Source organism: Eleutherodactylus coqui, chromosome 13 (assembly GCF_035609145.1).
Source record: "Eleutherodactylus coqui strain aEleCoq1 chromosome 13, aEleCoq1.hap1, whole genome shotgun sequence".
NCBI classification, from domain to species: domain Eukaryota; kingdom Metazoa; phylum Chordata; class Amphibia; order Anura; family Eleutherodactylidae; genus Eleutherodactylus; species Eleutherodactylus coqui.
This window is the reverse complement of record NC_089849.1, coordinates 105,450,316-105,474,216: the sequence shown is the minus strand read 5'-3', so window position 1 is coordinate 105,474,216 and position 23,901 is coordinate 105,450,316. Positions and strand designations below refer to the sequence as shown.

Genomic DNA, 23,901 nt, shown 5'->3' with positions numbered 1-23,901 from the left:
AGTAATGTTAAATTTGTACGTCCTCTAAATGGTTAAAAAAAACACAAAAGTTTTTCAAGTGTGCATTCAGAATAAAGTAAACAGATGGAAATACATATCTTATCAAAAATTTGTACAGTATGTTTGGACATATTTGAGATATTATGGTTGAAAATGTGAAAAAATGACAATTTTTTCAAAATTTTTCCAATATTGGTACTTTTAATAAATATACACAAATTATATCGGTCTCTTTTTACAATCTAAATGAAGTACAACATGAGGCGAAAAAAACAATGTCAGAATTACTGGGATATGTAAAGCCTTTACGGAGTTATGCCACGTTGAACGACGCATGTCAGATTTCCGAAATTTGGCTCCGTCACTAAGGCGCAAACAGGCTTCGTCACTAAGGGGTTAAGTGCTTTTAGTGTACAAAAGTAGTAACACATAGAAAAGCTATATAAGCGCGGCATCATCGTAATTGTGCTAATCAGATAATAACATGTCATGTCTTTTATAATGCACAGTGAGCGCTAATGAACCGAAACCAAAAGACAATGGTTGAATTTCTGTTTTGTTTTGTATTACATACTCCTCGAAAAAAAATAATAAAAGTTTGTCCGGCTGCACACGACCGGGTTGGATTCCGTATGTGGGAGCCCGCAGTGAAATCCAACCCTGTACCCAGCTGGCATCCGCACGTATCTGCCTTTTCTGTATCTTCTCTGTTCTGCGATGGTCCACATGGCGAGCCATTAGACATACACAGTACAGATTTTTTTTCCGAAACCTGTGCTTTTCCCACGTCATCGCCCAGCGATGCGCAACCTTTCCACAATATAATTGCGGAAGGGCAGCGGATTGGACGGCTTCCATTGACTTCAAAGGAAGCCGCCCGTGCGAAATCGGCAGAAAAAATAGAACATGCTGCGATTTTTCCTCTGAAAATTGCAATTGATATCCATTCGTGTGCAGGAAGAAGCGTTATCAATAGCAGGTTATGGGCGGTATTTGCTGCAGAATCCGGAGGTAGACGCACACTCTGGATTCTACAATGCAAATCCACCCCTGTGTGGGCGGCCCTTACAACACATCATACAAACGCCAAAGTGGTATTTAAAAATATATCGCTGCCCACAAAAAACATAGTAACATAGTATGTAAGGCCGAATGAAAACAATGTCCATCTAGTCCAGCCTGTTTATCCTCCTGTTTTGTTGATCCAGAGGAAGGCAAAAAACCCCAAGAGCAGAAGCCAATTAGCCCTTTCGGGGAAAAAATTCCTTCCCGACTCCTAATGGCAATCAGACTAATCCCTGATCAACCCCTAACAAGCCCTTATCTGTTGACAGAAAAATGAAAAAGTTATGTTACATTCAATACAACAATGAAAATACTAAGAAAATAGTTTGGTCATGAAAGTGCAAAAGAGGCCAGTGTTTCGTTTGTGTGATGTGCGTGTAGCAGAGCTGTGTGTGGTGTGTGACATGCATGTATCAGAGCTGTTTGTGTGTGTGATGCGTCTATGTAACAAAGCTGTGTGTGACGTTTATGTAGCAGTGCTGCGTGTGACATGCATGTAGCAGAGCTGTGTGTGTGACTCGTTTATGTAACAGCTCTGTGTGTGATGCGCATGTAGCAGAGCTGTGTGTGTGGCGTACATGTAGCAGAGCTGTGTGTGACGCATGTATGTAACAGCTGTGTGTGTGACGTGCATGTAACAGTGCTGTGTGTGTGACGTGCATGTAGCAGTGCTGTGAGTGTGACACATGCATGTAACAGTGCTGTGTGTGTGACATGCATGTAGCAGAGCTGTGTGTGGTGTGTGTCACATGCATGTAGCAGAGCTGTGTGTGTGACATGTGTAACCGAGCTGTGTGTGGTGTGTGTGACATGCCTGTAGCAGAGCTGTGTTTGTGTGATGCATCTATGCAACAAAGCTGTGTGTGTGATGTGCATGTAGCAGAGCTGTGTGTGGTGTGTGTCATGCATGTAGCATAGCTATGTTTGTGATGCGTGTATGTAACAGAGCTGTGTGTGTGGCGTGCATGTAGCAGAGCGGTGTGTGTGTGATGCATGTATATAACAGGGCTGCGTGTCTAATCTGCATGTAGCAGAACTGTGTGTTGTGTCTGTGACATGCATGCAGCAGAGCTGTGTGTGATGCGTGTAACAGAGCTGTGTGTGGTATGTGACATGCATGTAGCAGAGCTGTGTGTGTGACGTGTGTATGTAACAGAGCTGTGTGTGTGATGTGTATGTAGTAGAGTTGTGTGTGTGACGTGCATGTAGCAGCGCTGTGTGTCGATGTGTATGTAACAGAGCTGTGTGTGTGACGTGTATGTAGCAGAGCTGTGTGTGTGACGTGCGTGTAACAGATTTGTGTGACGTGCATGTACCAAAGCTGTGAGTGGTGTGTGTGACATGCATGTCACAGAGCTGTGTGTGGTGTGTGTGACATGCATGTAACAGAGCTGTGTTTGTGTGACACGTGTATGTAACAGAGCTATGTGTGTGACGTGCATTTAACACAGCTGTTTGTGATGTGCATGTAGCAGAGCTGTGTGTTTGTGACGCGTGTATGTTACAGAGCTGTGTGTGATGTAGGGGTGTAGCTAAAGGCTCACGGGCCAAGGTGCAAAAGTGCATCTTGGGGCCCCCCAACTTCTTTTAACCCCTTAACGCCAAGGTGTAACTTGAAACTCCTGTGCCCCAATGCAAAACCTGTAACAGGGCCCCCAACTATAATGCTTTATTCATAGTACTGAGCTCCCGATACGGAGAGGAGAGGTCTTATGGGCTTCTTAAAGCTCCTGGGCCCAGGTGCAACCGTGTGTATGTAATGTGCATGTAACAGCTGTGTGTGTGACAGACGCATGTAGCACAGCTGTGTGTGTCTGTGACACATGCTTGAAGTAGAGCTGTATGTGGTGTGTGTGACATGTATGTAACAAAGCTGTGTGTGTGATGTGCATGTAGCAGAGCTGTGTGTGACGTGCATGCAGCAGAGCTGTGTGTGACGTGCATGCACCAGAGCTGTATATGTAATGCGCATGTAACAGAACTGTGTGTGTGACAGACGCATATAGCACAGCTGTGTGTGTCTGTGACACAGGCATGTAGCAGAGCTGTGTGTGGTGTGTGTGTGAAATGTATGTAACAGAGCAGTGTGTGATGTGCATGTAGCAGAGCTTTGTGTGTATATGTAATGTGCATGTAACAGAGCTGTATGTGTCTCTGACACATGCATGTAGCAGAGCTGTGTGTGGTGTGCGTGACATGTATGTAACAGAGCTGTGTGTGTGAAATGTATGTAGCAGATCTCTGTGTCTGTGACGCATGCATGTAGCAGAGCTGTGTGTGTGATAGGCGCATGTAGCACAGCTGTGTGTGTTTGTGACACAGGCATGTAGCAGAGCTATGTGTGGTGTGTATGTGAAATGTATGTAACAGAGCAGTGTGAGTGACGTGCATGTAGCAGAGCTGTGTGTGTATATGTAATGCGCATGTAACAGAGGTGTGTGTCTGTGACACATGCATGTAGCAGAGCTGTGTGTGGTGTGCGTGACATGTATGTAACAGAGCTGTGTGTGTGAAATGTATGCAGCAGAGCTGTGTGTGTCTCCGACGCATGCATGTAGCAGAGCTGTGTGTGGTGTGCGTGACATGTATGTAAGAGAGCTGTGTGTGTGAAATGTATGTAGCAGAGCTATGTGTGTCTCTGACGCATGCATGTAGCAGAGCTGTGTGTGTGTGAGTGACGTGCATGTAGCACAGCTGTGTGTGTTGTGTGTGACGTGCAAGTAGCAGAGCTGTGTGCCAAAGGAAACACTGGTATTATAGTTTCCTAGTACTATAATACAGTACACTCTGCACAAAGCTCTACAGGAGGGGCAACACTATTCTAATCTCCTGAGAGAGTTCTGCATACAGCCCAACTCTATTACAGCCCCTCACAGAGCTCTGCGGGGATATAGCAATATTACACCCCCTCACAGAGCTCTGCGGGGATATAGCAGTATTACAGCCCATCACAAAGCTCTGCGGGGATATAGCAGTATTACAGCCCCTCACAGAGCTCTGCGGGGATATAGCAGTATTACAGCCCCTCACAGAGCTCTGCGGGGATATAGCAGTATTACAGCCCTCACAGAGCTCTGCGGGGATATAGCAGTATTACAGCCTCTCACAGAGCTCTGCGGGGATATAGCAGTATTACAGCCCCTCACAGAGCTCTGAGGGGATCATAGCAGTATTACAGCCCCTCACAGAGCTCTGAGGGGATATAGCAGTATTACAGCCCCTCACAGAGCTCTGAGGGGATATAGCAGTATTACAGCCCCTCACAGAGCTCTGAGGGGATATAGCAGTATTACAGCCCATCACAGAGCTCTGCGGGGATATAGCAGTATTACAGCCCCTCACAGAGCTCTGCGGGGATATAGCAGTATTACAGCCCCTCACAGAGCTCTGCGGGGATATAGCAGTATTACAGCCCCTCACAGAGCTCTGCGGGGATATAGCAGTATTACAGCCCATCACAAAGCTCTGCGGGGATATAGCAGTATTACAGCCCCTCACAGGCTCTTCTCGGGGGCTTGACAACACAAGACTGCGCTGTTCTCTCCCTGTCTGCTGTCAGGTTGCCTCGGGAGGGGCGGAACGTTCTGTTCCCGGAACTATTGTGTCGGCTCCGGGGGACGGGTATTGCGGTAGGACCGGTGAGCTGTCAAGGTGCTGCGGGGATGTTAGCGGTGCAGAGCTCCTTTGCCGAGTCCGTGGATGGGGATGACGTGAGGAGCGATGATGGCGGCGACGAGAGGAGGGCAGAGCGGCCTGGTGACAACTACTACTGCCTGTACCGGTACCAGCAGGCTGGGGGGTGAGCGGCGCCCGCTGTGTGTAGTGCCCCCTCCTCCTCTGTGTGTAGTGCCCCCTTCTCCTCTGTATGTAGTGCCCCCTTCACCACTCCTCCGCTGGGGGAAGTGCCCCCCCCCCCCCCCGACCCCTTGCTCCTCCGCTGGGGGAAGTGCCCCCCCCCCCCCGGACCCCTTGCTCCTCCGCTGGGGGAAGTGCCCCCCCCCCCCCGGACCCCTTGCTCCTCCGCTGGGTGGAGTGCCCCCCCCCCCCGGCCCCTTGCTCCTCCGCTGGGAGGAGTGCCCCCCCCCCCGGCCCCTTGCTCCTCCGCTGGGTGGAGTGCCCCCCCCCCCGGCCCCTTGCTCCTCCGCTGGGTGGAGTGCCCCCCCCCCCCCGGACCCCTTGCTCCTCCGCTGGGTGGAGTGCCCCCCCCCCCCCGGACCCCTTGCTCCTCCGCTGGGTGGAGTGCCCCCCCCCCCCCCGGCCCCTTGCTCCTCCGCTGGTGGAGTGCCCCCCCCCCCCGGCCCCTTGCTCCGCTGGGTGGAGTGCCCCCCCCCGGCCCCTTGCTCCTCCGCTGGGTGGAGTGCCCCCCCCCCCCGGCCCCTTGCTCCTCCGCTGGGTGGAGTGCCCCCCCCCCGGCCCCTTGCTCCTCCGCTGGGTGGAGTGCCCCCCCCCCCCCGGCCCCTTGCTCCTCCGCTGGGTGGAGTGCCCCCCCCCCCCGGCCCCTTGCTCCTCCGCTGGGTGGAGTGCCCCCCCCCCCCGGCCCCTTGCTCCTTCCGCTGGGTGGAGTGCCCCCCCCCCCCCGGCCCCTTGCTCCTCCGCTGGGTGGAGTGCCCCCCCCCCCCCGGCCCCTTGCTCCTCCGCTGGGTGGAGTGCCCCCCCCCCCGGCCCCTTGCTCCTCCGCTGGGTGGAGTGCCCCCCCCCCCCCCCGGCCCTGCTCCTCCGCTGGGTGGAGTGCCCCCCCCTTGCTCCTCCGCTGGGTGGAGTTCCCCCCCCCCCCCCCGGCCCCTTGCTCCTCCGCTGGGTGGAGTGCCCCCCCCCCCCGGCCCCTTGCTCCTCCGCTGGGTGGAGTGCCCCCCCCCCCGGCCCTTGCTCCTCCGCTGGGTGGAGTGCCCCCCCCCCCCCGGCCCCTTGCTCCTCCGCTGGGAGGAGTGCCCCCCCCCCCCCGGCCCCTTGCTCCTCCGCTGGGAGGAGTGCCCCCCCCCCCCGGCCCCTTGCTCCTCCGCTGGGTGGAGTGCCCCCCCCCCCCCGGCCCCTTGCTCCTCCGCTGGGTGGAGTGCCCCCCCCCCCCCCCCCCGGCCCCTTGCTCCTCCGCTGGGTGGAGTGCCCCCCCCCCCCCGGCCCCTTGCTCCTCCGCTGGGTGGAGTGCCCCCCCCGGCCCCTTGCTCCTCCGCTGGGTGGAGTGCCCCCCCCCCCCCCCCCGGCCCCTTGCTCCTCCGCTGGGTGGAGTGCCCCCCCCCCCCCGGCCCCTTGCTCCTCCGCTGGGTGGAGTGCCCCCCCCCCCCCGGCCCCTTGCTCCTCCGCTGGGTGGAGTGCCCCCCCCCCCCCCGGCCCCTTGCTCCTCCGCTGGGTGGAGTGCCCCCCCCCCGGCCCCTTGCTCCTCGCTGGGCGGAGTGCCCCCCCCCCCCCCGGCCCCTTGCTCCTCCGCTGGGCGGAGTGCCCCCCCCCCCCCCGGCCCCTTGCTCCTCCGCTGGGTGGAGTGCCCCCCCCCCCGGCCCCTTGCTCCTCCGCTGGGTGGAGTGCCCCCCCCCCCCCGGCCCCTTGCTCCTCCGCTGGGTGGAGTGCCCCCCCCCCCCCCCCGGCCCCTTGCTCCTCCGCTGGGTGGAGTGCCCCCCCCCCCCCCCCGGCCCCTTGCTCCTCCGCTGGGTGGAGTGCCCCCCCCCCCCGGCCCCTTGCTCCTCCGCTGGGTGGAGTGCCCCCCCCCCCCCGGCCCCTTGCTCTCCGCTGGGTGGAGTGCCCCCCCCCCCCGGCCCCTTGCTCCTCCGCTGGGTGGAGTGCCCCCCCCCCCCGGCCCCTTGCTCCTCCGCTGGGTGGAGTGCCCCCCCCCCCCCGGACCCCTTGCTCCTCCGCTGGGTGGAGTGCCCCCCCCCCCCCGGACTCCACCCTACGCTGGGAGGAGTGCCCTCCCCCCGGGACCCCCTTGCTCCTCCGCTGGGTGGAGTGCCCCCCCCCCCCGGACTCCACCCTACGCTGGGAGGAGTGCCCCCCCCCCCCCCCGGACCCCTTGCTCCTCCGCTGGGTGGAGTGCCCTCCCCCCCCCCGGACCCCTTGCTCCTCCGCTGGGTGGAGTGCCCTCCCCCCCCCCCGGACCCCTTGCTCCTCCGCTGGGTGGAGTGCCCTCCCCCCCCCGGACCCCTTGCTCCTCCGCTGGGTGGAGTGCCCTCCCCCCCCCCGGACCCCTTGCTCCTCCGCTGGGTGGAGTGCCCTCCCCCCGGGACCCCTTGCTCCTCCGCTGGGTGGAGTGCCCCCCCCCCCCGGACTCCACCCTACGCTGGGTGGAGTGCCCCCCCCCCCCCCCGGACCCCTTGCTCCTCCGCTGGGTGGAGTGCCCCCCCCCCCGGACTCCACCCTACGCTGGGTGGAGTGCCCCCCCCCCCCCGACCCCTTGCTCCTCCGCTGGGTGAAGTGCCCTCCCCCCCCCCGGACCCCTTGCTCCTCCGCTGGGTGGAGTGCCCTCCCCCCCCCGGACCCCTTGCTCCCTCCGCTGGTGGAGTGCCCTCCCCCCCCCCGGACCCCTTGCTCCTCCGCTGGGTGGAGTGCCCTCCCCCCCCCCCCGGACCCCTTGCTCCTCCGCTGGGTGGAGTGCCCTCCCCCCCCCCCGGACCCCTTGCTCCTCCGCTGGGTGGAGTGCCCTCCCCCCCCCCCGGACCCTTGCTCCTCCGCTGGGTGGAGTGCCCTCCCCCCCCCCCCGGACCCCTTGCTCCTCCGCTGGGTGGAGTGCCCTCCCCCCCCCGGACCCCTTGCTCCTCCGCTGGGTGGAGTGCCCTCCCCCCCCCCCCGGACCCCTTGCTCCTCCGCTGGGTGGAGTGCCCTCCCCCCCCCCCGGACCCCTTGCTCCTCCGCTGGGTGGAGTGCCCCCCCCCCCCCCGGACTCCACCCTACGCTGGGTGGAGTGCCCCCCCCCCCCGAGGGACTCCTCCCTACGCTGGGTGGAGTGCCCCCCCCCCCCGGACCCCTTGCTCCTCCGCTGGGTGGAGTGCCCTCCCCCCCCCGGACCCCTTGCTCCTCCGCTGGGTGAGTGCCCTCCCCCCCCGGACCCCTTGCTCCTCCGCTGGGGTGGAGTGCCCTCCCCCCCCCCCGGACCCCTTGCTCCTCCGCTGGGTGGAGTGCCCTCCCCCCCCCCGGACCCCTTGCTCCTCCGCTGGGTGGAGTGCCCTCCCCCCGGGACCCCTTGCTCCTCCGCTGGTGGAGTGCCCTCCCCGGACCCCTTGCTCCTCCGCTGGGTGGAGTGCCCTCCCCCCGGGACCCCTTGCTCCTCCGCTGGGTGGAGTGCCCTCCCCCCCCCCCGGACCCCTTGCTCCTCCGCTGGGTGGAGTGCCCTCCCCCCCCCGGACCCCTTGCTCCTCCGCTGGGTGGAGTGCCCTCCCCCCCCCGGACCCCTTGCTCCTCGCGCTGGGTGGAGTGCCCACCCCCCCCCCGGCCCCTTGCTCCTCCGCTGGGTGGAGTGCCCCCCCCCCCCGGCCCCTTGCTCCTCCGCTGGGTGGAGTGCCCCCCCCCCCCCCGGCCCCCTTGCTCCTCCGCTGGGTGGAGTGCCCCCCCCCCCCGGACTCACCCTACGCTGGGAGGAGTGCCCCCCCGGACCCCTTGCTCCTCCGCTGGAGGAGTGCCCCCCCCCCCCCCCCCGGACTCCACCCTACGCTGGGTGGAGTGCCCCCCCCCCCCCCCCGGACCCCTTGCTCCTCCGCTGGGTGGAGTGCCCTCCCCCCCCCCCCCGGACCCCTTGCTCCTCCGCTGGGTGGAGTGCCCTCCCCCCCCCCCCGGACCCCTTGCTCCTCCGCTGGGTGGAGTGCCCTCCCCCCCCCCGGACCCCTTGCTCCTCCGCTGGGTGGAGTGCCCTCCCCCCGGACCCCTTGCTCCTCCGCTGGGTGGAGTGCCCCCCCCCCCCCTGACTCCACCTACGCTGGGTGGAGTGCCCCCCCCCCCCCCCGGACCCCTTGCTCCTCCGCTGGGTGGAGTGCCCCCCCCCCCGGACTCCACCCTACGCTGGGTGGAGTGCCCCCCCCCCCCCGGACCCCTTGCTCCTCCGCTGGGTGAAGTGCCCTCCCCCCCCCCGGACCCCTTGCTCCTCCGCTGGGTGGAGTGCCCTCCCCCCCCCGGGACCCCTTGCTCCTCCGCTGGGTGGAGTGCCCTCCCCCCCCCCGGACCCCTTGCTCCTCCGCTGGGTGGAGTGCCCTCCCCCCCCCCCCCCCGGACCCCTTGCTCCTCCGCTGGGTGGAGTGCCCCCCCCCCCGGACCCCTTGCTCCTCCGCTGGAGGAGTGCCCCCCCCCCCGACTCCACCCTACGCTGGTGGAGTGCCCCCCCCCCCCCCGGACTCCACCCTACGCTGGGTGGAGTGCCCCCCCCCCGGACCCCTTGCTCCTCCGCTGGGTGGAGTGCCCCCCCCCCCCCCGGACCCCTTGCTCCTCCGCTGGGTGGAGTGCCCTCCCCCCCCCCCGGACCCCTTGCTCCTCCGCTGGGTGGAGTGCCCTCCCCCCCCCCCCCGGACCCCTTGCTCCTCCGCTGGGTAGAGTGCCCTCCCCCCGGGACCCCTTGCATCCTCCGCTGGGTAGAGTGCCCTCCCCCCCCCGGACCCCTTGCTCCTCCGCTGGGTAGAGTGCCCTCCCCCCCCCGGACCCCTTGCTCCTCCGCTGGGTAGAGTGCCCTCCCCCCCCCCGGACCCCTTGCTCCTCCGCTGGGTAGAGTGCCCTCCCCCCCCCCGGACCCCTTGCTCCTCCGCTGGGTAGAGTGCCCTCCCCCCCCCCGGACCCTTGCTCCTCCGCTGGGTAGAGTGCCCTCACCCCCCCCCGGACCCTTGCTCCTCCGCTGGTAGAGTGCCCTCCCCCCCCGGACCCCTTGCTCCTCCGCTGGGTAGAGTGCCCTCCCCCCCCCCGGACCCCTTGCTCCTCCGCTGGGTAGAGTGCCCTCCCCCCCGGACCCCTTGCTCCTCCGCTGGGTAGAGTGCCCTCCCCCCCCCGGACCCCTTGCTCCTCCGCTGGGTAGAGTGCCCTCCCACCCCGGACCCCTTGCTCCTCCGCTGGGTAGAGTGCCCTCCCCCCCCCCCCCCCCCTGACCCCTTGCTCCTCCGCTGGGTAGAGTGCCCTCCCCCCCCCCCCCCCCCCCCCCCCCCGGACCCCTTGCTCCTCCGCTGGGTAGAGTGCCCTCCCCCCCCCCCCCCGGACCCCTTGCTCCTCCGCTGGGTAGAGTGCCCTCCCCCCCCCCCCCCCCCCCCCCCGGACCCCTTGCTCCTCCGCTGGGTAGAGTGCCCTCCCCCCCCCCCCCCCCCCCCGGACCCCTTGCTCCTCCGCTGGGTAGAGTGCCCTCCCCCCCCCCCCCCGGACCCCTTGCTCCTCCGCTGGGTAGAGTGCCCTCCCCCCCCCCCCCCCGGGACCCCTTGCTCCTCCGCTGGGTAGAGTGCCCTCCCCCCCCCCCCCCCGGACCCCTTGCTCCTCCGCTGGGTAGAGTGCCCTCCCCCCCCCCCCCCCGGACCCCTTGCTCCTCCGCTGGGTAGAGTGCCCTCCCCCCCCCCCCGGACCCCTTGCTCCTCCGCTGGGTAGAGTGCCCTCCCCCCCCCCCGGACCCCTTGCTCCTCCGCTGGGTAGAGTGCCCTCCCCCCCCCCCCCCCGGACCCCTTGCTCCTCGCTGGGTAGAGTGCCTCCCCCCCCCCCGGACCCCTTGCTCCTCGCTGGGTAGAGTGCCCTCCCCCCCCCGGACCCTTGCTCCTCCGCTGGGTAGAGTGCCCTCCCCCCCCGGAACCCCTTGCACTCCGCTGGGTGGAGTGCCCTCCCCCCGGGACCCCTTGCACCTCGCTGGGTGGAGTGCCCTCCCCCCCCGGACCCTTGCTCCTCGCTAGGTGGAGTGCCCTCCCCCCTCGGACCCCTTCCTCCTCCGCTGGGTGGAGTGCCGCCCCCCCGCCTCGGACCCCTGCCCCTTGCGGTACGACCGGTGAGCTGTCAAGGTGCCCCCCCCCCCCCCCCCCCCCCCGGACGCCTTGCTCCTACGCTGGGTGGAGTACCCCCCCCCCCCCCCCCGGACCCCTTGCTCCTCCGCTGGTGGAGTGCCCCCCTCCCCCCCCGGACCCTTGCTCCTCCGCTGGGTGGAGTGCCCCCCCCGGGACCCCTTGCTCCTCCGCTGGGTGGAGTACGCCCCCCGCCCCGGACCCCTTGCTCCTCCGCTGGGTGGAGTGCGCCCCCCGCCCCGGACCCCTTGCTCCTCCGCTGGGTGGAGTGCCCCCCCCCCCCTCCGGACCCTTGCTCCTCCGCTGGGTGAGTGCCCCCCCCCCCTCCGGACCCCTTGCTCCTCCGCTGGGTGGAGTGCCCCCCCCCCTCCGGACCCCTTGCTCCTCCGCTGGGTGGAGTGCCCCCCCCCCCCTCCGGACCCCTTGCTCCTCCGCTGGGTGGAGTGCCCCCCCCCCCTCCGGACCCCTTGCTCCTCCGCTGGGTGGAGTGCCCCCCCCCCCCGGACCCCTTGCTCCTCCGTTGGGTGGAGTGCCCTCCCCCCCCCCCCCCCCCGGACCCCTTGCTCCTCCGTTGGGTGGAGTGCCCTCCCCCCCCCCCCCCCCCCGGACCCTTGCTCCTCCGCTGGGTAGAGTGCCCCCCCCCAGGACCCCCTGCTCCTCCGCTGGGTAGAGTGCCCCCCCCCCGGGACCCCCTGCTCCTCCGCTGGGTAGAGTTCCCCCCCCGGACCCCTTGCTCCTCCGCTGGGTAGAGTGCCCCCCCCCGGACCCCTTGCTCCTCCGCTGGGTAGAGTGCCCCCCCCCCGGACCCCTTGCTCCTCCGCTGGGTAGAGTGCCCCCCCCCCGGACCCCTTGCTCCTCCGCTGGGTAGAGTGCCCCCCCCCGGACCCCTTGCTCCTCCGCTGGGTAGAGTGCCCCCCCCGGACCCCTTGCTCCTCCGCTGGGTAGAGTGCCCCCCCCCGGACCCCTTGCTCCTCCGCTGGGTAGAGTGCCCCCCCCGGACCCTTGCTCCTCCGCTGGGTAGAGTGCCCCCCCGGACCCCTTGCTCCTCCGCTGGGTAGAGTGCCCCCCCCGACCCCTTGCTCCTCCGCTGGGGTAGAGTGCCCCCCCGGACCCCTTGCTCCTCCGCTGGTAGAGTGCCCCCCCCGGACCCCTTGCTCCTCCGCTGGGTGGAGTGCCCGCTGGGTGGAGTGCCCCCCCCCCCCCCCGGACCCCTTGCTCTCCGCTGGGTGGAGTGCCCTCCCCCCCCCCGGACCCCTCGCTCCTCCGCTGGGTGTAGTGCCCCCCCGGACCCCTCGCTCCTCCGCTGGGTGTAGTGCCCCCGGACCCCTTGCTCCTCCGCTGGGTGTAGTGCCCCCCCGGACCCCTTGCTCCTCCGCTGGGTGGAGTGCCACCCCCCCCCCCGGACCCCTTGCTCCTCCGAGGGGTGGAGTGCCCCCCCCCCCCCCCCGGACCCCTTGCTCCTCCGCTGGGTGGAGTGCCCCCCACCCCACCCCCCCCTGGACCCCTTGCTCCTCCGCAGGGTGGAGTGCCCCCCCCCGGACCCCTTGCTCCTCCGCAGGGTGGAGTGCCCCTTGCTCCCCCGCTGGGTGTAGGGCCCCCCCTTCTCCGCTGACCTCTGCTTCTTCCTTCCAGCGTTTCCCAGCAGGATGAGGACGAGAGTGGCGCAGTGGGCAGTCAGTGTGGGGAAGACTTCAGGTGAGTGCACCATGTGCTGCTCCTCCTCTGACGTTACACTTGCCCTGCTGATGTCACTGCTGTGTGTTTCTCTCTTCAGCCTGTCTCTGATGGATACTAACCTTGCTGCTGAGAGCGAGCCGGAGCTCAGGGGCTTCATAGCCAAGCGCTTGTCCCGAGGGGCCATGTTTGAGGGGATGGGTAACGTGGCATCTGTAGACCTTGGGTAAGTAGTAGTGTGCCTTGCATTCTCCAATCCAAGGGTGCCTTTACACAGGAACGATCATCTCTAGTAAACGGGAGCAGAGTGGCCGGGGATTATTCCAGCCCACCCGCCTCCATTCACAGTAAACAGGCGGTCGTTCAGAAGTGATAACTGCCTGTTCACACTGGAAGGTAATCTTCAGATTCTCGCAGGATCTGAACCATAATCGTTTCCTGTAAAAGCACCCTAAGTCGGAAGCATCAAACTATTGGTGCGCTCTGGCCTTAACCCCTTAACACCACAGGGCATAAGTTTATACCCTAGCGGCATGGTACTTAATGCGACAGGTCGTAACCTTACATCATGTGGATGGCGCGGAATCAGAAGCTGAGCACCGCGATCCCGCAGCGGGAGTTGTCTGTTACAGATAGCCGGCCTCCCACTGCAACAGCGGGGGTACATAATGGCAGCGACCCCCCCCCCCCCCCCCCCGCTAACCCCCTATTGCATCATGTACTATCACCCCGGCTTGCCATTGCTTATGATCACTATTCCTTCTGTCCTGCAATGCTTTATTATAGTTTCTATGGCTCAGGTCCCCTTTAGGGACATAAGAAGTGTTACAATAATTTTTTTGTCATTTTCCCTATGTGTATTAAATTTTCTTTTAAGAATTCCACATATTTGGTTTAATCGTATCTGTAATGACCTGTATTGTAATTTGAAGATGGCCAACAATGTCACTGGCGACCAGTCACATGACCTCTCCCTGGTACTATGCGCTGGTCCAGGGGTCGCCATCTCTCTAATGTGTGTGAAGTTCCTCTTTGCAGCTACCCTGAATACACGCTGGGTTGTTACTACTGCCTGATACAATGTAAACCAGAGGACTACACAGAGCCCGGACCCCCCTCACCTGAGTACATCATTTGCTTCCTGGGGGGCACCGAAAAAGGCCTGGATCTATATCTTTTTCTGTTACCGCTTGGCATTGTACACACTGAGGCAGCAGCAGAGTGTTCACAGTGAAGTCCATCTCTTTACAATGTAAAAGCTAAGATGGGGCCCCCCATTACCCTAATTTCCACAGTGTCTACATGTAGTTGGTACCCACATATTACTTGGTGTGACCTCACCACCCAGGTGTATACAGCTGATGTCCACAATGTTGCCCCAGTGTACTTTCCCTGTCTAATCCCAGGCTCTGCAGACCCTAAATAGGCAGGGGTTACTGGGAGGTTTGAGCTCTGAAGCTGCAGAAATGTGAGTGAAGCTCTGGAGTATAATACAAGGTGAGTAATCCCTAGAAAATGAGGGGTTTAAGACATAATAGAAACCGCTTGTGCCACAAGGTCCCCTTTTTCTTGGATTAGGATTAAAGGGGTTGTCCAAGGTTTAAAGGGGTTGTCCCGCGGCAGCAAGTGGGTCTATACACTTCTGTATGGCCATAATAATGCACTTTGTAATGTACATTGTGTATTAATTATGAGCCATACAGAAGTTATAAAAAGTTTTTCACTTACCTGCTCCGCTGCTGGCGTCCTCGTCTCCATGGTTGCCGTCTAATTTTCGCCGTCTAAAATGGCCTAATGGCCAAATTAGACGCGCTTGCGCAGTCCGGGTCTTCTTCTGTTTTCAATGGGGCTCCGTGTAGCTCTGTGTAGCTCCGCCCCGTCACGTGCTGATTCCAGCCAATCAGGAGGCTGGAATCGGCAATGGACCGCACAGAAGAGCTGCGGTCCACGGAGGTAGAGGATCCCGGCGGCCATCTTCAACCGGTAAGTATAGAAGTCACCGGAGCGCGGGGATTCAGGTAAGCGCTGTGCTGTTCTTTTTTTCAGTCCCTGCATCGGGGTTGTCTCGCGCTGAACGGGGGGGGGGGGGTTGAAAAAAAAAAAAACCCGTTTCGGCGCGGGACAACCCCTTTAACATGGCTGCTTTCTTCCAAACACAGCGCCGCCCTTGTCCATAGGGTTGTGTGTGGTTATTGCATGTCAGCTCTGTTGAAGGGGATGGCAGCTGAGCTGCAATACCAGATACAACCCATGGACAAGTGTGGCGCTGGAGAGCAACCTGCATCACAAAGTGATAACTAGTGATGGCCACTGCGGTTAAAGCAGTAATGGCAGCTACACAATGTCCAGTGTTGTCACCTTTTGTATTTCCTTAAGATGCTACTTTCAGACTTGAGCTGGACTGTTATACGGAAGGCATTAAGAGTAAACTACAGGCAGCCCAGGTAAGAACAAGACCCAAATAATAGTCTCATCTGCTTCTATGTCCTCTCATGATGTCTGATCTCATCCGATTCTAGTCTTCTCTGTAATTCTCTCCTTCTCATCTTCCCTGTAGGTGCATGACCTGCAGTTGGAGATCCGGGCACATCTCAGCTGCTGGTATGAAGATTCCGTGTTGCCCATCCATCGGATGGTGAACCTCTTCCAGGAAAAGCTGGCTTACTTGCTGCATGCGGTGAGCTGGGGTGGTGATGTTTGCCATTGGGTTATGAGGTACATTTCTAGAACCGGAGTGACTCCAGATAATGCTGCCACCAGCGTATCAGTAGAATAGTGTGGCTCCTGGAACCCCCGGCCGTCAGCTTCTATCACTGGGGGAGGGGGGTTTCACCCGGGGTTTCACCCGGTCACGTATTTTCCCCTGCATTGGTTGTACATGAGTACGTAACCGTGTAATATATTGGTGCACCAGGGGGTCTCTAATAAGGACTTATGGAAGGGGGCTGTCACGAAACTTGTTAAATAAGCAGCTGACCTGTTGCGTTTGGAGTTTTGTATGCAAGATTAGGCCAGACATACCACATATCCGAGTATGTGTGGTTACAGTTGTGGTCAACATTATTGGCACCCTTGATTGTTTAGTATAAAAAAGCCAATCTCTTAAGAAATAAGTGGATACATACTAACTTTGTATTGTATTTTTTAAATCTACAATAATACTTGGTTACACAACCTGCCACCACAATGGCCATCTCCAGACAGGTTTTGTAGCCATCTGGGAGCTTCTTGCTCGGGTCTGCTGGCAGTTTCTTCTGTTACAGTTCTCTCAAGTTCTTGAATATTTGCAGGATTCCTTTCCCCAATAGTAAAGGCCCATTTACACGCAATGATTATCATTCAAAATTTGATCGAACGATAATTGTTACATGTAAATGCTACGATCATTTGCTTTTCGGCCGAACAATGATTTTTAGTTCAGCATAAAAACCATTGTTCGGCCGGCCAGCTGATAACAGGGACCGCATAGTGAGTTCCCCACAGGAGCGCTGATTACATTGTATTCACCTGCAGTCCAGAGGCAGAACAAAGGGTCTGTATGCAGATAACAGACCACCCGCTGTTATCTGCATTCAGCGAAGGGAGCCTCGGTTGAAGCTAATAAGATACTAATGGGCATTAGTGCCCATTAGTAGTTTATGCAAAATGATCGCTCAAATTGTCATTCATGCTATCTTGATTGCTGGATTGAGATCAGGACTCATTGCTGGCCAGTTTTAACATTCGTTTGCTTTGGGTCATTATCCTGCTGTAGGACCCATTGTATTTGACTCAAACCAAGTTTTCTAAAGCCCCATTTACACGGGATGAATGTCGGGCAAAATATGCCCGACACTCGTACCCACATGTACTTGCTCTCGTGCTGTTACACAGGAGCTAGTATCACTGGCTTACAGCGGGGCGGCTGGAGAAGATTTCTCTCCTCGCTTTCCCCCGCCCCTGTCCATTCACTTAATACAGCGGCTGTTCAGTATTGAACGGCTGCTGTTTACACTGAACACTCATCATCTATCGTTTAGGCTGCATAAATGATGGACGATGAGCTGAACGATGATCATTTGGTGTAGACAGCAGCCGTTCAGTATTGACCATCCGCTGTGTTAAGTGAATGGAGAAGGGTGTGGGAGAGTGGGGAGTGAAATCTCCTTCAGCCACCCTGGCCCCCTGCTGGCCGCTCCTATGCAGCAGCGCGGGAGCGAGTACCTGCAGGGACGAGTGGCGGGCATTTGTTTGCCTCACATTCGTCCCGTGTAAGAGGGGCTTTACGCTTGGAAGCCAATTTTGCTCTCAGATGCTCTGATCATCCTCTTATTTCATTGTTCACATGGTGGAATCCACAGCACAATTTTCTTATGTGAATTTTGCTTCAAACTGTGTCAAAATCTACAATTTTCTGCCACTGTTTAGGGTGCAAAACTGTGTGCAGAATTCTGGCGTAGAAAATCACCTTTCTGCATCAACAAGTGACAGGGCGAATTCCACGTGCGGATCAGCGCCAAAAAACGCAAAGATAACCACAGGTTTTTACGTAGTTTTTGAGGCGGAATTCACTCTGAAAAATTCCACTGTGTAAACATATCCTGTTCAAGACCTGCAGACCCACAACAGTATGGATGCTCCACTATGTTTCACTGAAGATGGGGTACAATATTCTTTGTAAATGAACAAACAAAGCTGACCCAGGTGAATGTGCCAGATATGCAAATGTCTGGCCCCAAGGTAATCCCAGAGGAGTGGTAAAGAAGGTCCGCTCCACCGAGGCCCATAACTTGCACCAAGTCCACACCAATCAACAATCTGTAGTAAGTGAGAAGCGTGGTAATATGTTAATGTGGTGGGTAATCCTAGCCCACTGGTGATCTTTGGATGGAGAGTGCAAGACTAGCTGGTTTGCCTCCTGAGTTGAATCTAGTCCTCATGAAGAAGAGAGATCTGAAGAATAAGGGTGGAATATCAATTGGAAGGGCTTGTTGTAATATAGTAACTGGAGGAGAATATTAAAAATGGAACATCTACTGAGCCAGAAGAAGACTCTTGTGTCCACGATCAGTTCTTAATTGTTGCAATAAGAGGGGATAGTTCACTGCATATAGGCAAGAAGTCTCATTTGTCAGCTTGTACCAGACAATTAAAAACCCCTGCCCCCAGTATAAGGTTGTCCTCCTTAAACTGTTCCACGGATGCCAGGGTTGTCAAGGTATTGGCATACTTGCCCTTGATGAATAGGTATCTACCTACCTCACCCCTGCAAGCTTCCAGGTGTTCCCAAAGGATAGAACCGGACAGTAAAATGGAAACTCCCAGCCTGTAGCCACTGGAAAATGAGTATTGGTCAACTTAGGAACAATCGTGATGAATGTGAGTTACCTGCAGAAAGGATATCTGGTATTCCAAGTTGGACATGTAGGCAACCGATACACCGTACCCCATAGCTCAATTAGATTGTACCGTTACTGTCAGTCCTGCAGCAGAGGTAACACTCCACAGGTCATTGTAAGCCTCTCCTACCTCTATAGTGGCTGCCTGGTGGTAAGAGGAGATGGCATCCCTGCTACAGCGCTAACAGGAGGCAGCGCAGGCTGTGTGGCATCCACCCGCTGGGAGGACAGGTAGCTGGCTGGCAGCATGCTGGAAACCCCAGGCAAGGATAGCTGCTCGGGCTATGAGCAAAGGAATCGAGCCACAAAAGAGCCACTGTGCTTCTTCCCCATGGTCATTTCAGGATGGAGGAGTCCTGGTCAGTTTAACCCCTAGTTTGCTGAGCTGTCATAACAGAGTGCTTTAAGGTCTGTGCTGAAGCCACGGCCCCTCAATGTTCCTCTTTTCACCACATCCTGGAAGATTTTTGACTGCTCTGTGAGTTGAAAACTTCTTGATAACTTTTTGAACTATTGAAGTCGGGATCCCAAGGTCTTGGAGATTGTCCTGAAGCATTTAGACTGCTTGTGATTGTTGATAAAGGCCTTTCTGCTATGCTCGGACAACTCTCTTGTCTTTGCCATTGTGAACAAGGAATAAAACCTGGGTTTTTAAGGAACAAAGCCACCATTCATAGGCTAATTACAGTCATGTGAGCACTGAGAGGGTGGGGACAGGTGAGTCTAATTTATAGTTACAGGTTATGCCTTCTTTTAGACCAGCCAGTTCTCACTTGAAAAAGCAGGTGACGTCACCACTAACTTGTCAGCACTGTCACCCTGTTTAGAGGCAGATCATCGTTGAGCATCGTTCACTTCTCGTTCCATGTGCACGTTCCTATGTTATACAAAGCGGGGAGCGTTTAAACGCAACGATAAGTTAATGAGCCGGCGATGATTTTTTATTCCTGCTGAAACTGGACGACTAACGAAAAGTGCACAATTTTTGTTCGTCCCGTCATTGGCCTGCGGTTAAACCGATGATTATTATTTACTGTCGCTTGTTTAAACGATAATCGTTACATCTAAATGCAGCATTAGCCTGATTTTGTACTTATGTGCCATTAATCGTCTCCTAGCATTGCTTTCAGTTTTGTATCCTTGATCTGCAAAGTTTTTTTAAATTTTACTTTTGCGTCTTGTACTTTTCTGTATCACACACGAGTGTGTTTTTATATATATATATATATATATATATATATATATATATATTTCCAAGCAGTTTGACTAAACACTTTAGTAGGTGATTTACATGATATACCTATTATCCAGGGCTTGCCAATAACGTTGACCACAACTGTATGTATGGGTTTGATACATGTATAACCTCCATCTGATGCACCTACAACTATTGTATGTTTTACTCTCCATCCAGGCGCTGAGCTACACTCCTGTGGATGTCATAAACTCCAGCGAGCAGACGCAGAATGACATCCGCCGGTATGTATCACTGCATCCACCCCTCACTGCCCAGCAGGATCCTTACTGCCCGTTCTCTGCTGCAGGTTCTTGAGCTCGGCTGGCCTGCAGGGCTTAGTACAGGAGGGCACCATGACGTCCCTGTGTATCGCAATGACCGAGAGGCAGCAACGATCTGTTACGGTGGACTTCAGGGATGGTCAGCCGGAGCTGGTTAATGCAGGTTAGTCCCGGGGGATGATTGCTTCTACTGTTCATCTCCGCTGAATGTCCTTGTTTCTATGTATTCTCCTCAGGCAGGAATTGGGATAGTGTCACCTACTGATTAAGGCCGATCTCCTCTTATCTCTGCAGTCAGTAATCGCTTCTGTGAAAACTGGATGCAGGTCTTCATCAACAGCTACGATGGAGGAAGCCCCTTCCTTTTCCGCCAGAAACTGGAAAACTTCAAGCTAAAGGTGAGAACCCTGCAGCTCTTTCTAGCTTTGACTTATGAGCTTCTGATTATACACAGCAGCCTATGGGAATAAGCAGAGCTGCAGTGTAAATCACAGTGGACAAAGCAGTAGCTTGAGTGCCTGCTGTTAGAGGTGGAGAGTTTATGACTACTTTTGACTTGGAGCGAATGATCTTAGCCGTGTCCTACTGACGCATCGCCATAGTGGTAAGCCCAGTCTTCAATATGTACAGCCAATTAAAAAGCAGCTTTCAACTGCCTGCAGTGGCAGAAAAAGGATGAAATCTGATTTCTGATTGAACAGGGCTGTGGTCATCCAGTCTCTCTGCTCCTGTTCCAGGTCATTCAGGACATGAACAATCTGAAGAGACTGATCCGCCAGGCAGAGAGCAGCCATTATGCTCTTTTCCGCTGTTACAACTTCCTGAAGAACTGCGGAAATGATGACCTCCTGCTGCAGATTGTAAAGGTGGAGCACACGGAGATGCCGGAGGCCCGGAGCGTAGTGCAAGTGCTGGAGGAGTTCATCCATGAGGAAGGCTTCTCTGTCCACTACTCCAAACCTCCCAACCCCTCGTAATCCGTGTGTGTGTGTGTGTGTGTGTGTGTGTGTGTGTGTGTGTGTGTGTGTGTGTGTGTGTGTGTGTGTGTGTGTGTGTGTGTTACAGAGGCCTGCCCCCTTGTGACCGCCATTAATATTGAAACCACTACCCTCATAATATGGCGGCTCCATACTAATGGACTAGGATACTGGATGTGATTGAGGAGGTGGCAGGGCCAGGATCGGCTGTAAGTGGTTTATAGACACCTCTGCCACTCTGAAGCTTCTGTACCTGCCTCCAGGGTCCACTCATCATTTTTTAGGAGGCCCCATGAAGACCATGAGCCTCCCCAGGACAGGCCCCTCACCCACTATTGTGGGTTTTTACTCTATAGTAGCCACTTTAATTTTTATGTTATATCTGAATTACTTTTAAACTTCCATCTGTCTGTTCTAACTGCTGCGGACTATAAACTGGAAGTGTGGCGGAGATATGGACTTTGGGAATATGGTTGTAGCAGGTTTACTTGCAACCTCCGTTCCGCTACTAATCTGCCTCTTGCGCCATTAAGCCCCTCATCAGAGTTGCTAACACTATGGGGTTGCGGTTGGGTGCAGAGGTGTAGTAAGAGTGAATGATTTATGAGGATGGTTCGTTTTAAAGCTGTTATCTCCCCTTCGCATGCATCCCAGTGCGGGTGGGAGGTTGAATGACTACAACCCCCATCTGGACTCTTTCCGCCCCCCCATGATTGCACACTAGTGACTAGTCCTTTTACAGTGATCAGCCATAACATTAATATTGTGAAGTTCACCCTCTTTCTGCCAAAAGGGTAAGACGCACACAGCAGCGCCCACAAGGTAACCAAAAACCACACCAACATGTTGTTTATCAAGAAACAATAAGGTTTTCCAATTGACTGTTAATGGCCATGGTTTCACAGGTGAAGCGGCTATTTACCTGCATGGTTAACAGTTGATTTGAAATCTATGTCGACTTGCGGTAAAGCTGCATCTCGGCACTGCTTGCAGCCACACTGACCACTGTGTTTATTTCTACCCGCACAGCTCTGCACCATCGGGGTGTGCAATCCATTCGTCTTCAGACGGGGTCTTGTGGTATCGGGCAGTAGCAGATCCTTTAAATTCTCTAAGTTGAGGCCTCCCGTATCCAACTTGTTTTTCCATCACAATTCACAAATGCTTGATTGGATTCAGATCTGGAGAATTTGGAGGCCAAGTCAACACCTTGCACATTTTTTTGCAGTGTGGCAGGGGGCATTATCCTGCTGGAAGAGGTCATTAGGGAATACCTTTTTGGCATGAAGGGGTGTAGTTGGTCTATAGCAATGTTTAGGTAGCTGGTGCATGTGAAAGTTAATCATGTTTTACTGTGCAATCCCTCTAGAAGGTTGTTAGTAATATAATAATGTAATTTATCAGACCAGGCGCCCCTTTTCTTCATTGCACCACAACCCAGTTTTCATGCCCCCTTATCCATTTTAGGAGCTGTTGCAATGGATGAGTCAGCATTGGGCATCCTGACCAGTCTGTGGCTGCGCAGCCACATACACAGCAAGCTGCTATACACTTTGTGTTTTGGTACCTTTCTATGAGTCAACAGTAAAAAAAAAAAAATTCTGAAGTTTGTGCTACAGTAACTCTTTTGTGGGATTAGACCAGTAGGGCTAGCCCTCACTCCCCATGCACATTAGTGAGCCTTAAGACCCCATGCCTTTGTCATTGATTCACAAGTTGTCCTGCTTTGGATCACTTTTGATAAGTAGAAACTAGTGCGTACTTTGAGCATCCCACTAAACCTGCTTTTTGAAGTGAGGTCAGCGATACTAAATTTATAGCTTTTGCTTTTCAGTCCGTGTGCGCAGAGTAGAGTGGAAGGGTGAGGAGCTGGCAGCAGAGAAGCTCTGTGATCCTCCTGTCTCTTTCTCTCTATCACTGGGGCGGGGTGACATAAATGTTTGCTCATGTTATCACTCTTTGATGGTCACTTTTGTTTTTTGTTTTTCCAGGAAAGGAGTTGAAAAATGAGAACTTGCTTATCTCTAATCACTCCTCTACACTATTTAACCCTATAGGTGCTGCACTCAATGCTGACTGCGGCATCTGAACATTCTTACAGAAGTCTTTCACTATTAAAAAAGTAAGAACCCCATACATAATTAGTATCGCCACATCTATAACGACTCATGTTATAAAATAATACAGTCAATCAATACATTATATGGACCCGATATTGGCCCACAAAATACAAGGTATTATACAGCTACATTGCCGAAAAAATAAGCGTTCAGACCCCTGGAAGACACAAGTGGAAATGACTTACTGGTTCTTAGGCTAAAATTAGTTGGTCACCTTAGTCATTAAGGTGTTAAAATGCCCTTAAGGCGACTGAGTTCTGCGCTAAATATATTTATATGAGAGGTGTTCCAAATGTAATGTGTCTGTTGAGGGATTAAGGCACCACTCCCTAACGAGTGGAGTTTTATTGTACATTCTGCAACTAGTAATCAGGGGGTGAATCTGGTCTCGCTCGTCATAATTTTATGATTTTCAAAAATTGAACTTCAAGAACTGACATTTCACTTGCTGCCCTGAATACCGCACTCCCCTTGGCAGGTGTCATTGCTACAAGGTAATGACTTCCCCTGTCAGTAGAGCTAATGTTCTGGCTGACCAGTGTACAGTATATACTGTGTATGTCTCTGTGCTTCTATACTTTATTCTCCAACCATTTCAGATATCGCACCCTTGGTGCCCTCTGTGTGCGATGTGCTGCACTACAGATGTCCCTGTGATGCGAGTCCAACCGTGTCCGTACTATTTCTCTGTACTCTGTACTAAATAAAGTTACTGTGCTGGACCAATACTACTACATAGTCATTGTATGCTGCACACAACATATCATTCAGGTTCGCAGGTGTTTACCAACTGATCTCTCAGCTGCTCACGCTGGAGATTTGAGGTTGGTCCAGGATCTCCTTGGGATCAGGGGTCCAATGACTTCACAGTAATGACATTTCTGCACCCATGCATCTGTCTCAGGGTTTTTGTCCTTCTCTCCCTGGTGTGTATCTATATCTATATATATAAAATTGAATGTATGTCTGTCTGCGTGCGTGCGTGTTTGTCCTTTATGCGCTACTACACCATTCATCCGATCGCCATGAAACTTTGGGAAGTTGTTGAGTACACTCCTGGGAAGATTATAGGCATAGTACAAATATCCTACGATAAATGGCGCGCGAGCGTCGTCGAAAGTTACGCCCCCCCCCCACGTAGATCGAATAAGTAAGCCACCTGCTATTGTGATGTCATCACTGATGTCATCAACATCGGACGCCCTTGAACATGCCCCAACATGTTCTATAAAGCTGCATT

General features: G+C 56.6%; 1 protein-coding gene across 1 annotated transcript; it reads left to right on the top strand.

Annotated features, from left to right (window-relative positions):
- Positions 1–4,607: 4,607 nt before the first annotated feature.
- On the top strand, positions 4,608–23,389 carry C13H17orf75 (chromosome 13 C17orf75 homolog). Its single transcript, XM_066587752.1, has 10 exons — positions 4,608–4,864; positions 12,627–12,689; positions 12,769–12,894; positions 13,707–13,838; positions 15,052–15,112; positions 15,226–15,345; positions 19,461–19,525; positions 19,591–19,727; positions 19,859–19,962; positions 20,302–23,389. The coding sequence occupies exons 1-10, from the start codon at positions 4,728–4,730 to the stop codon at positions 20,539–20,541; spliced, it is 1,185 nt and encodes a 394-aa protein (XP_066443849.1). The 5' UTR covers positions 4,608–4,727; the 3' UTR covers positions 20,542–23,389.
- Positions 23,390–23,901: the final 512 nt, after the last annotated feature.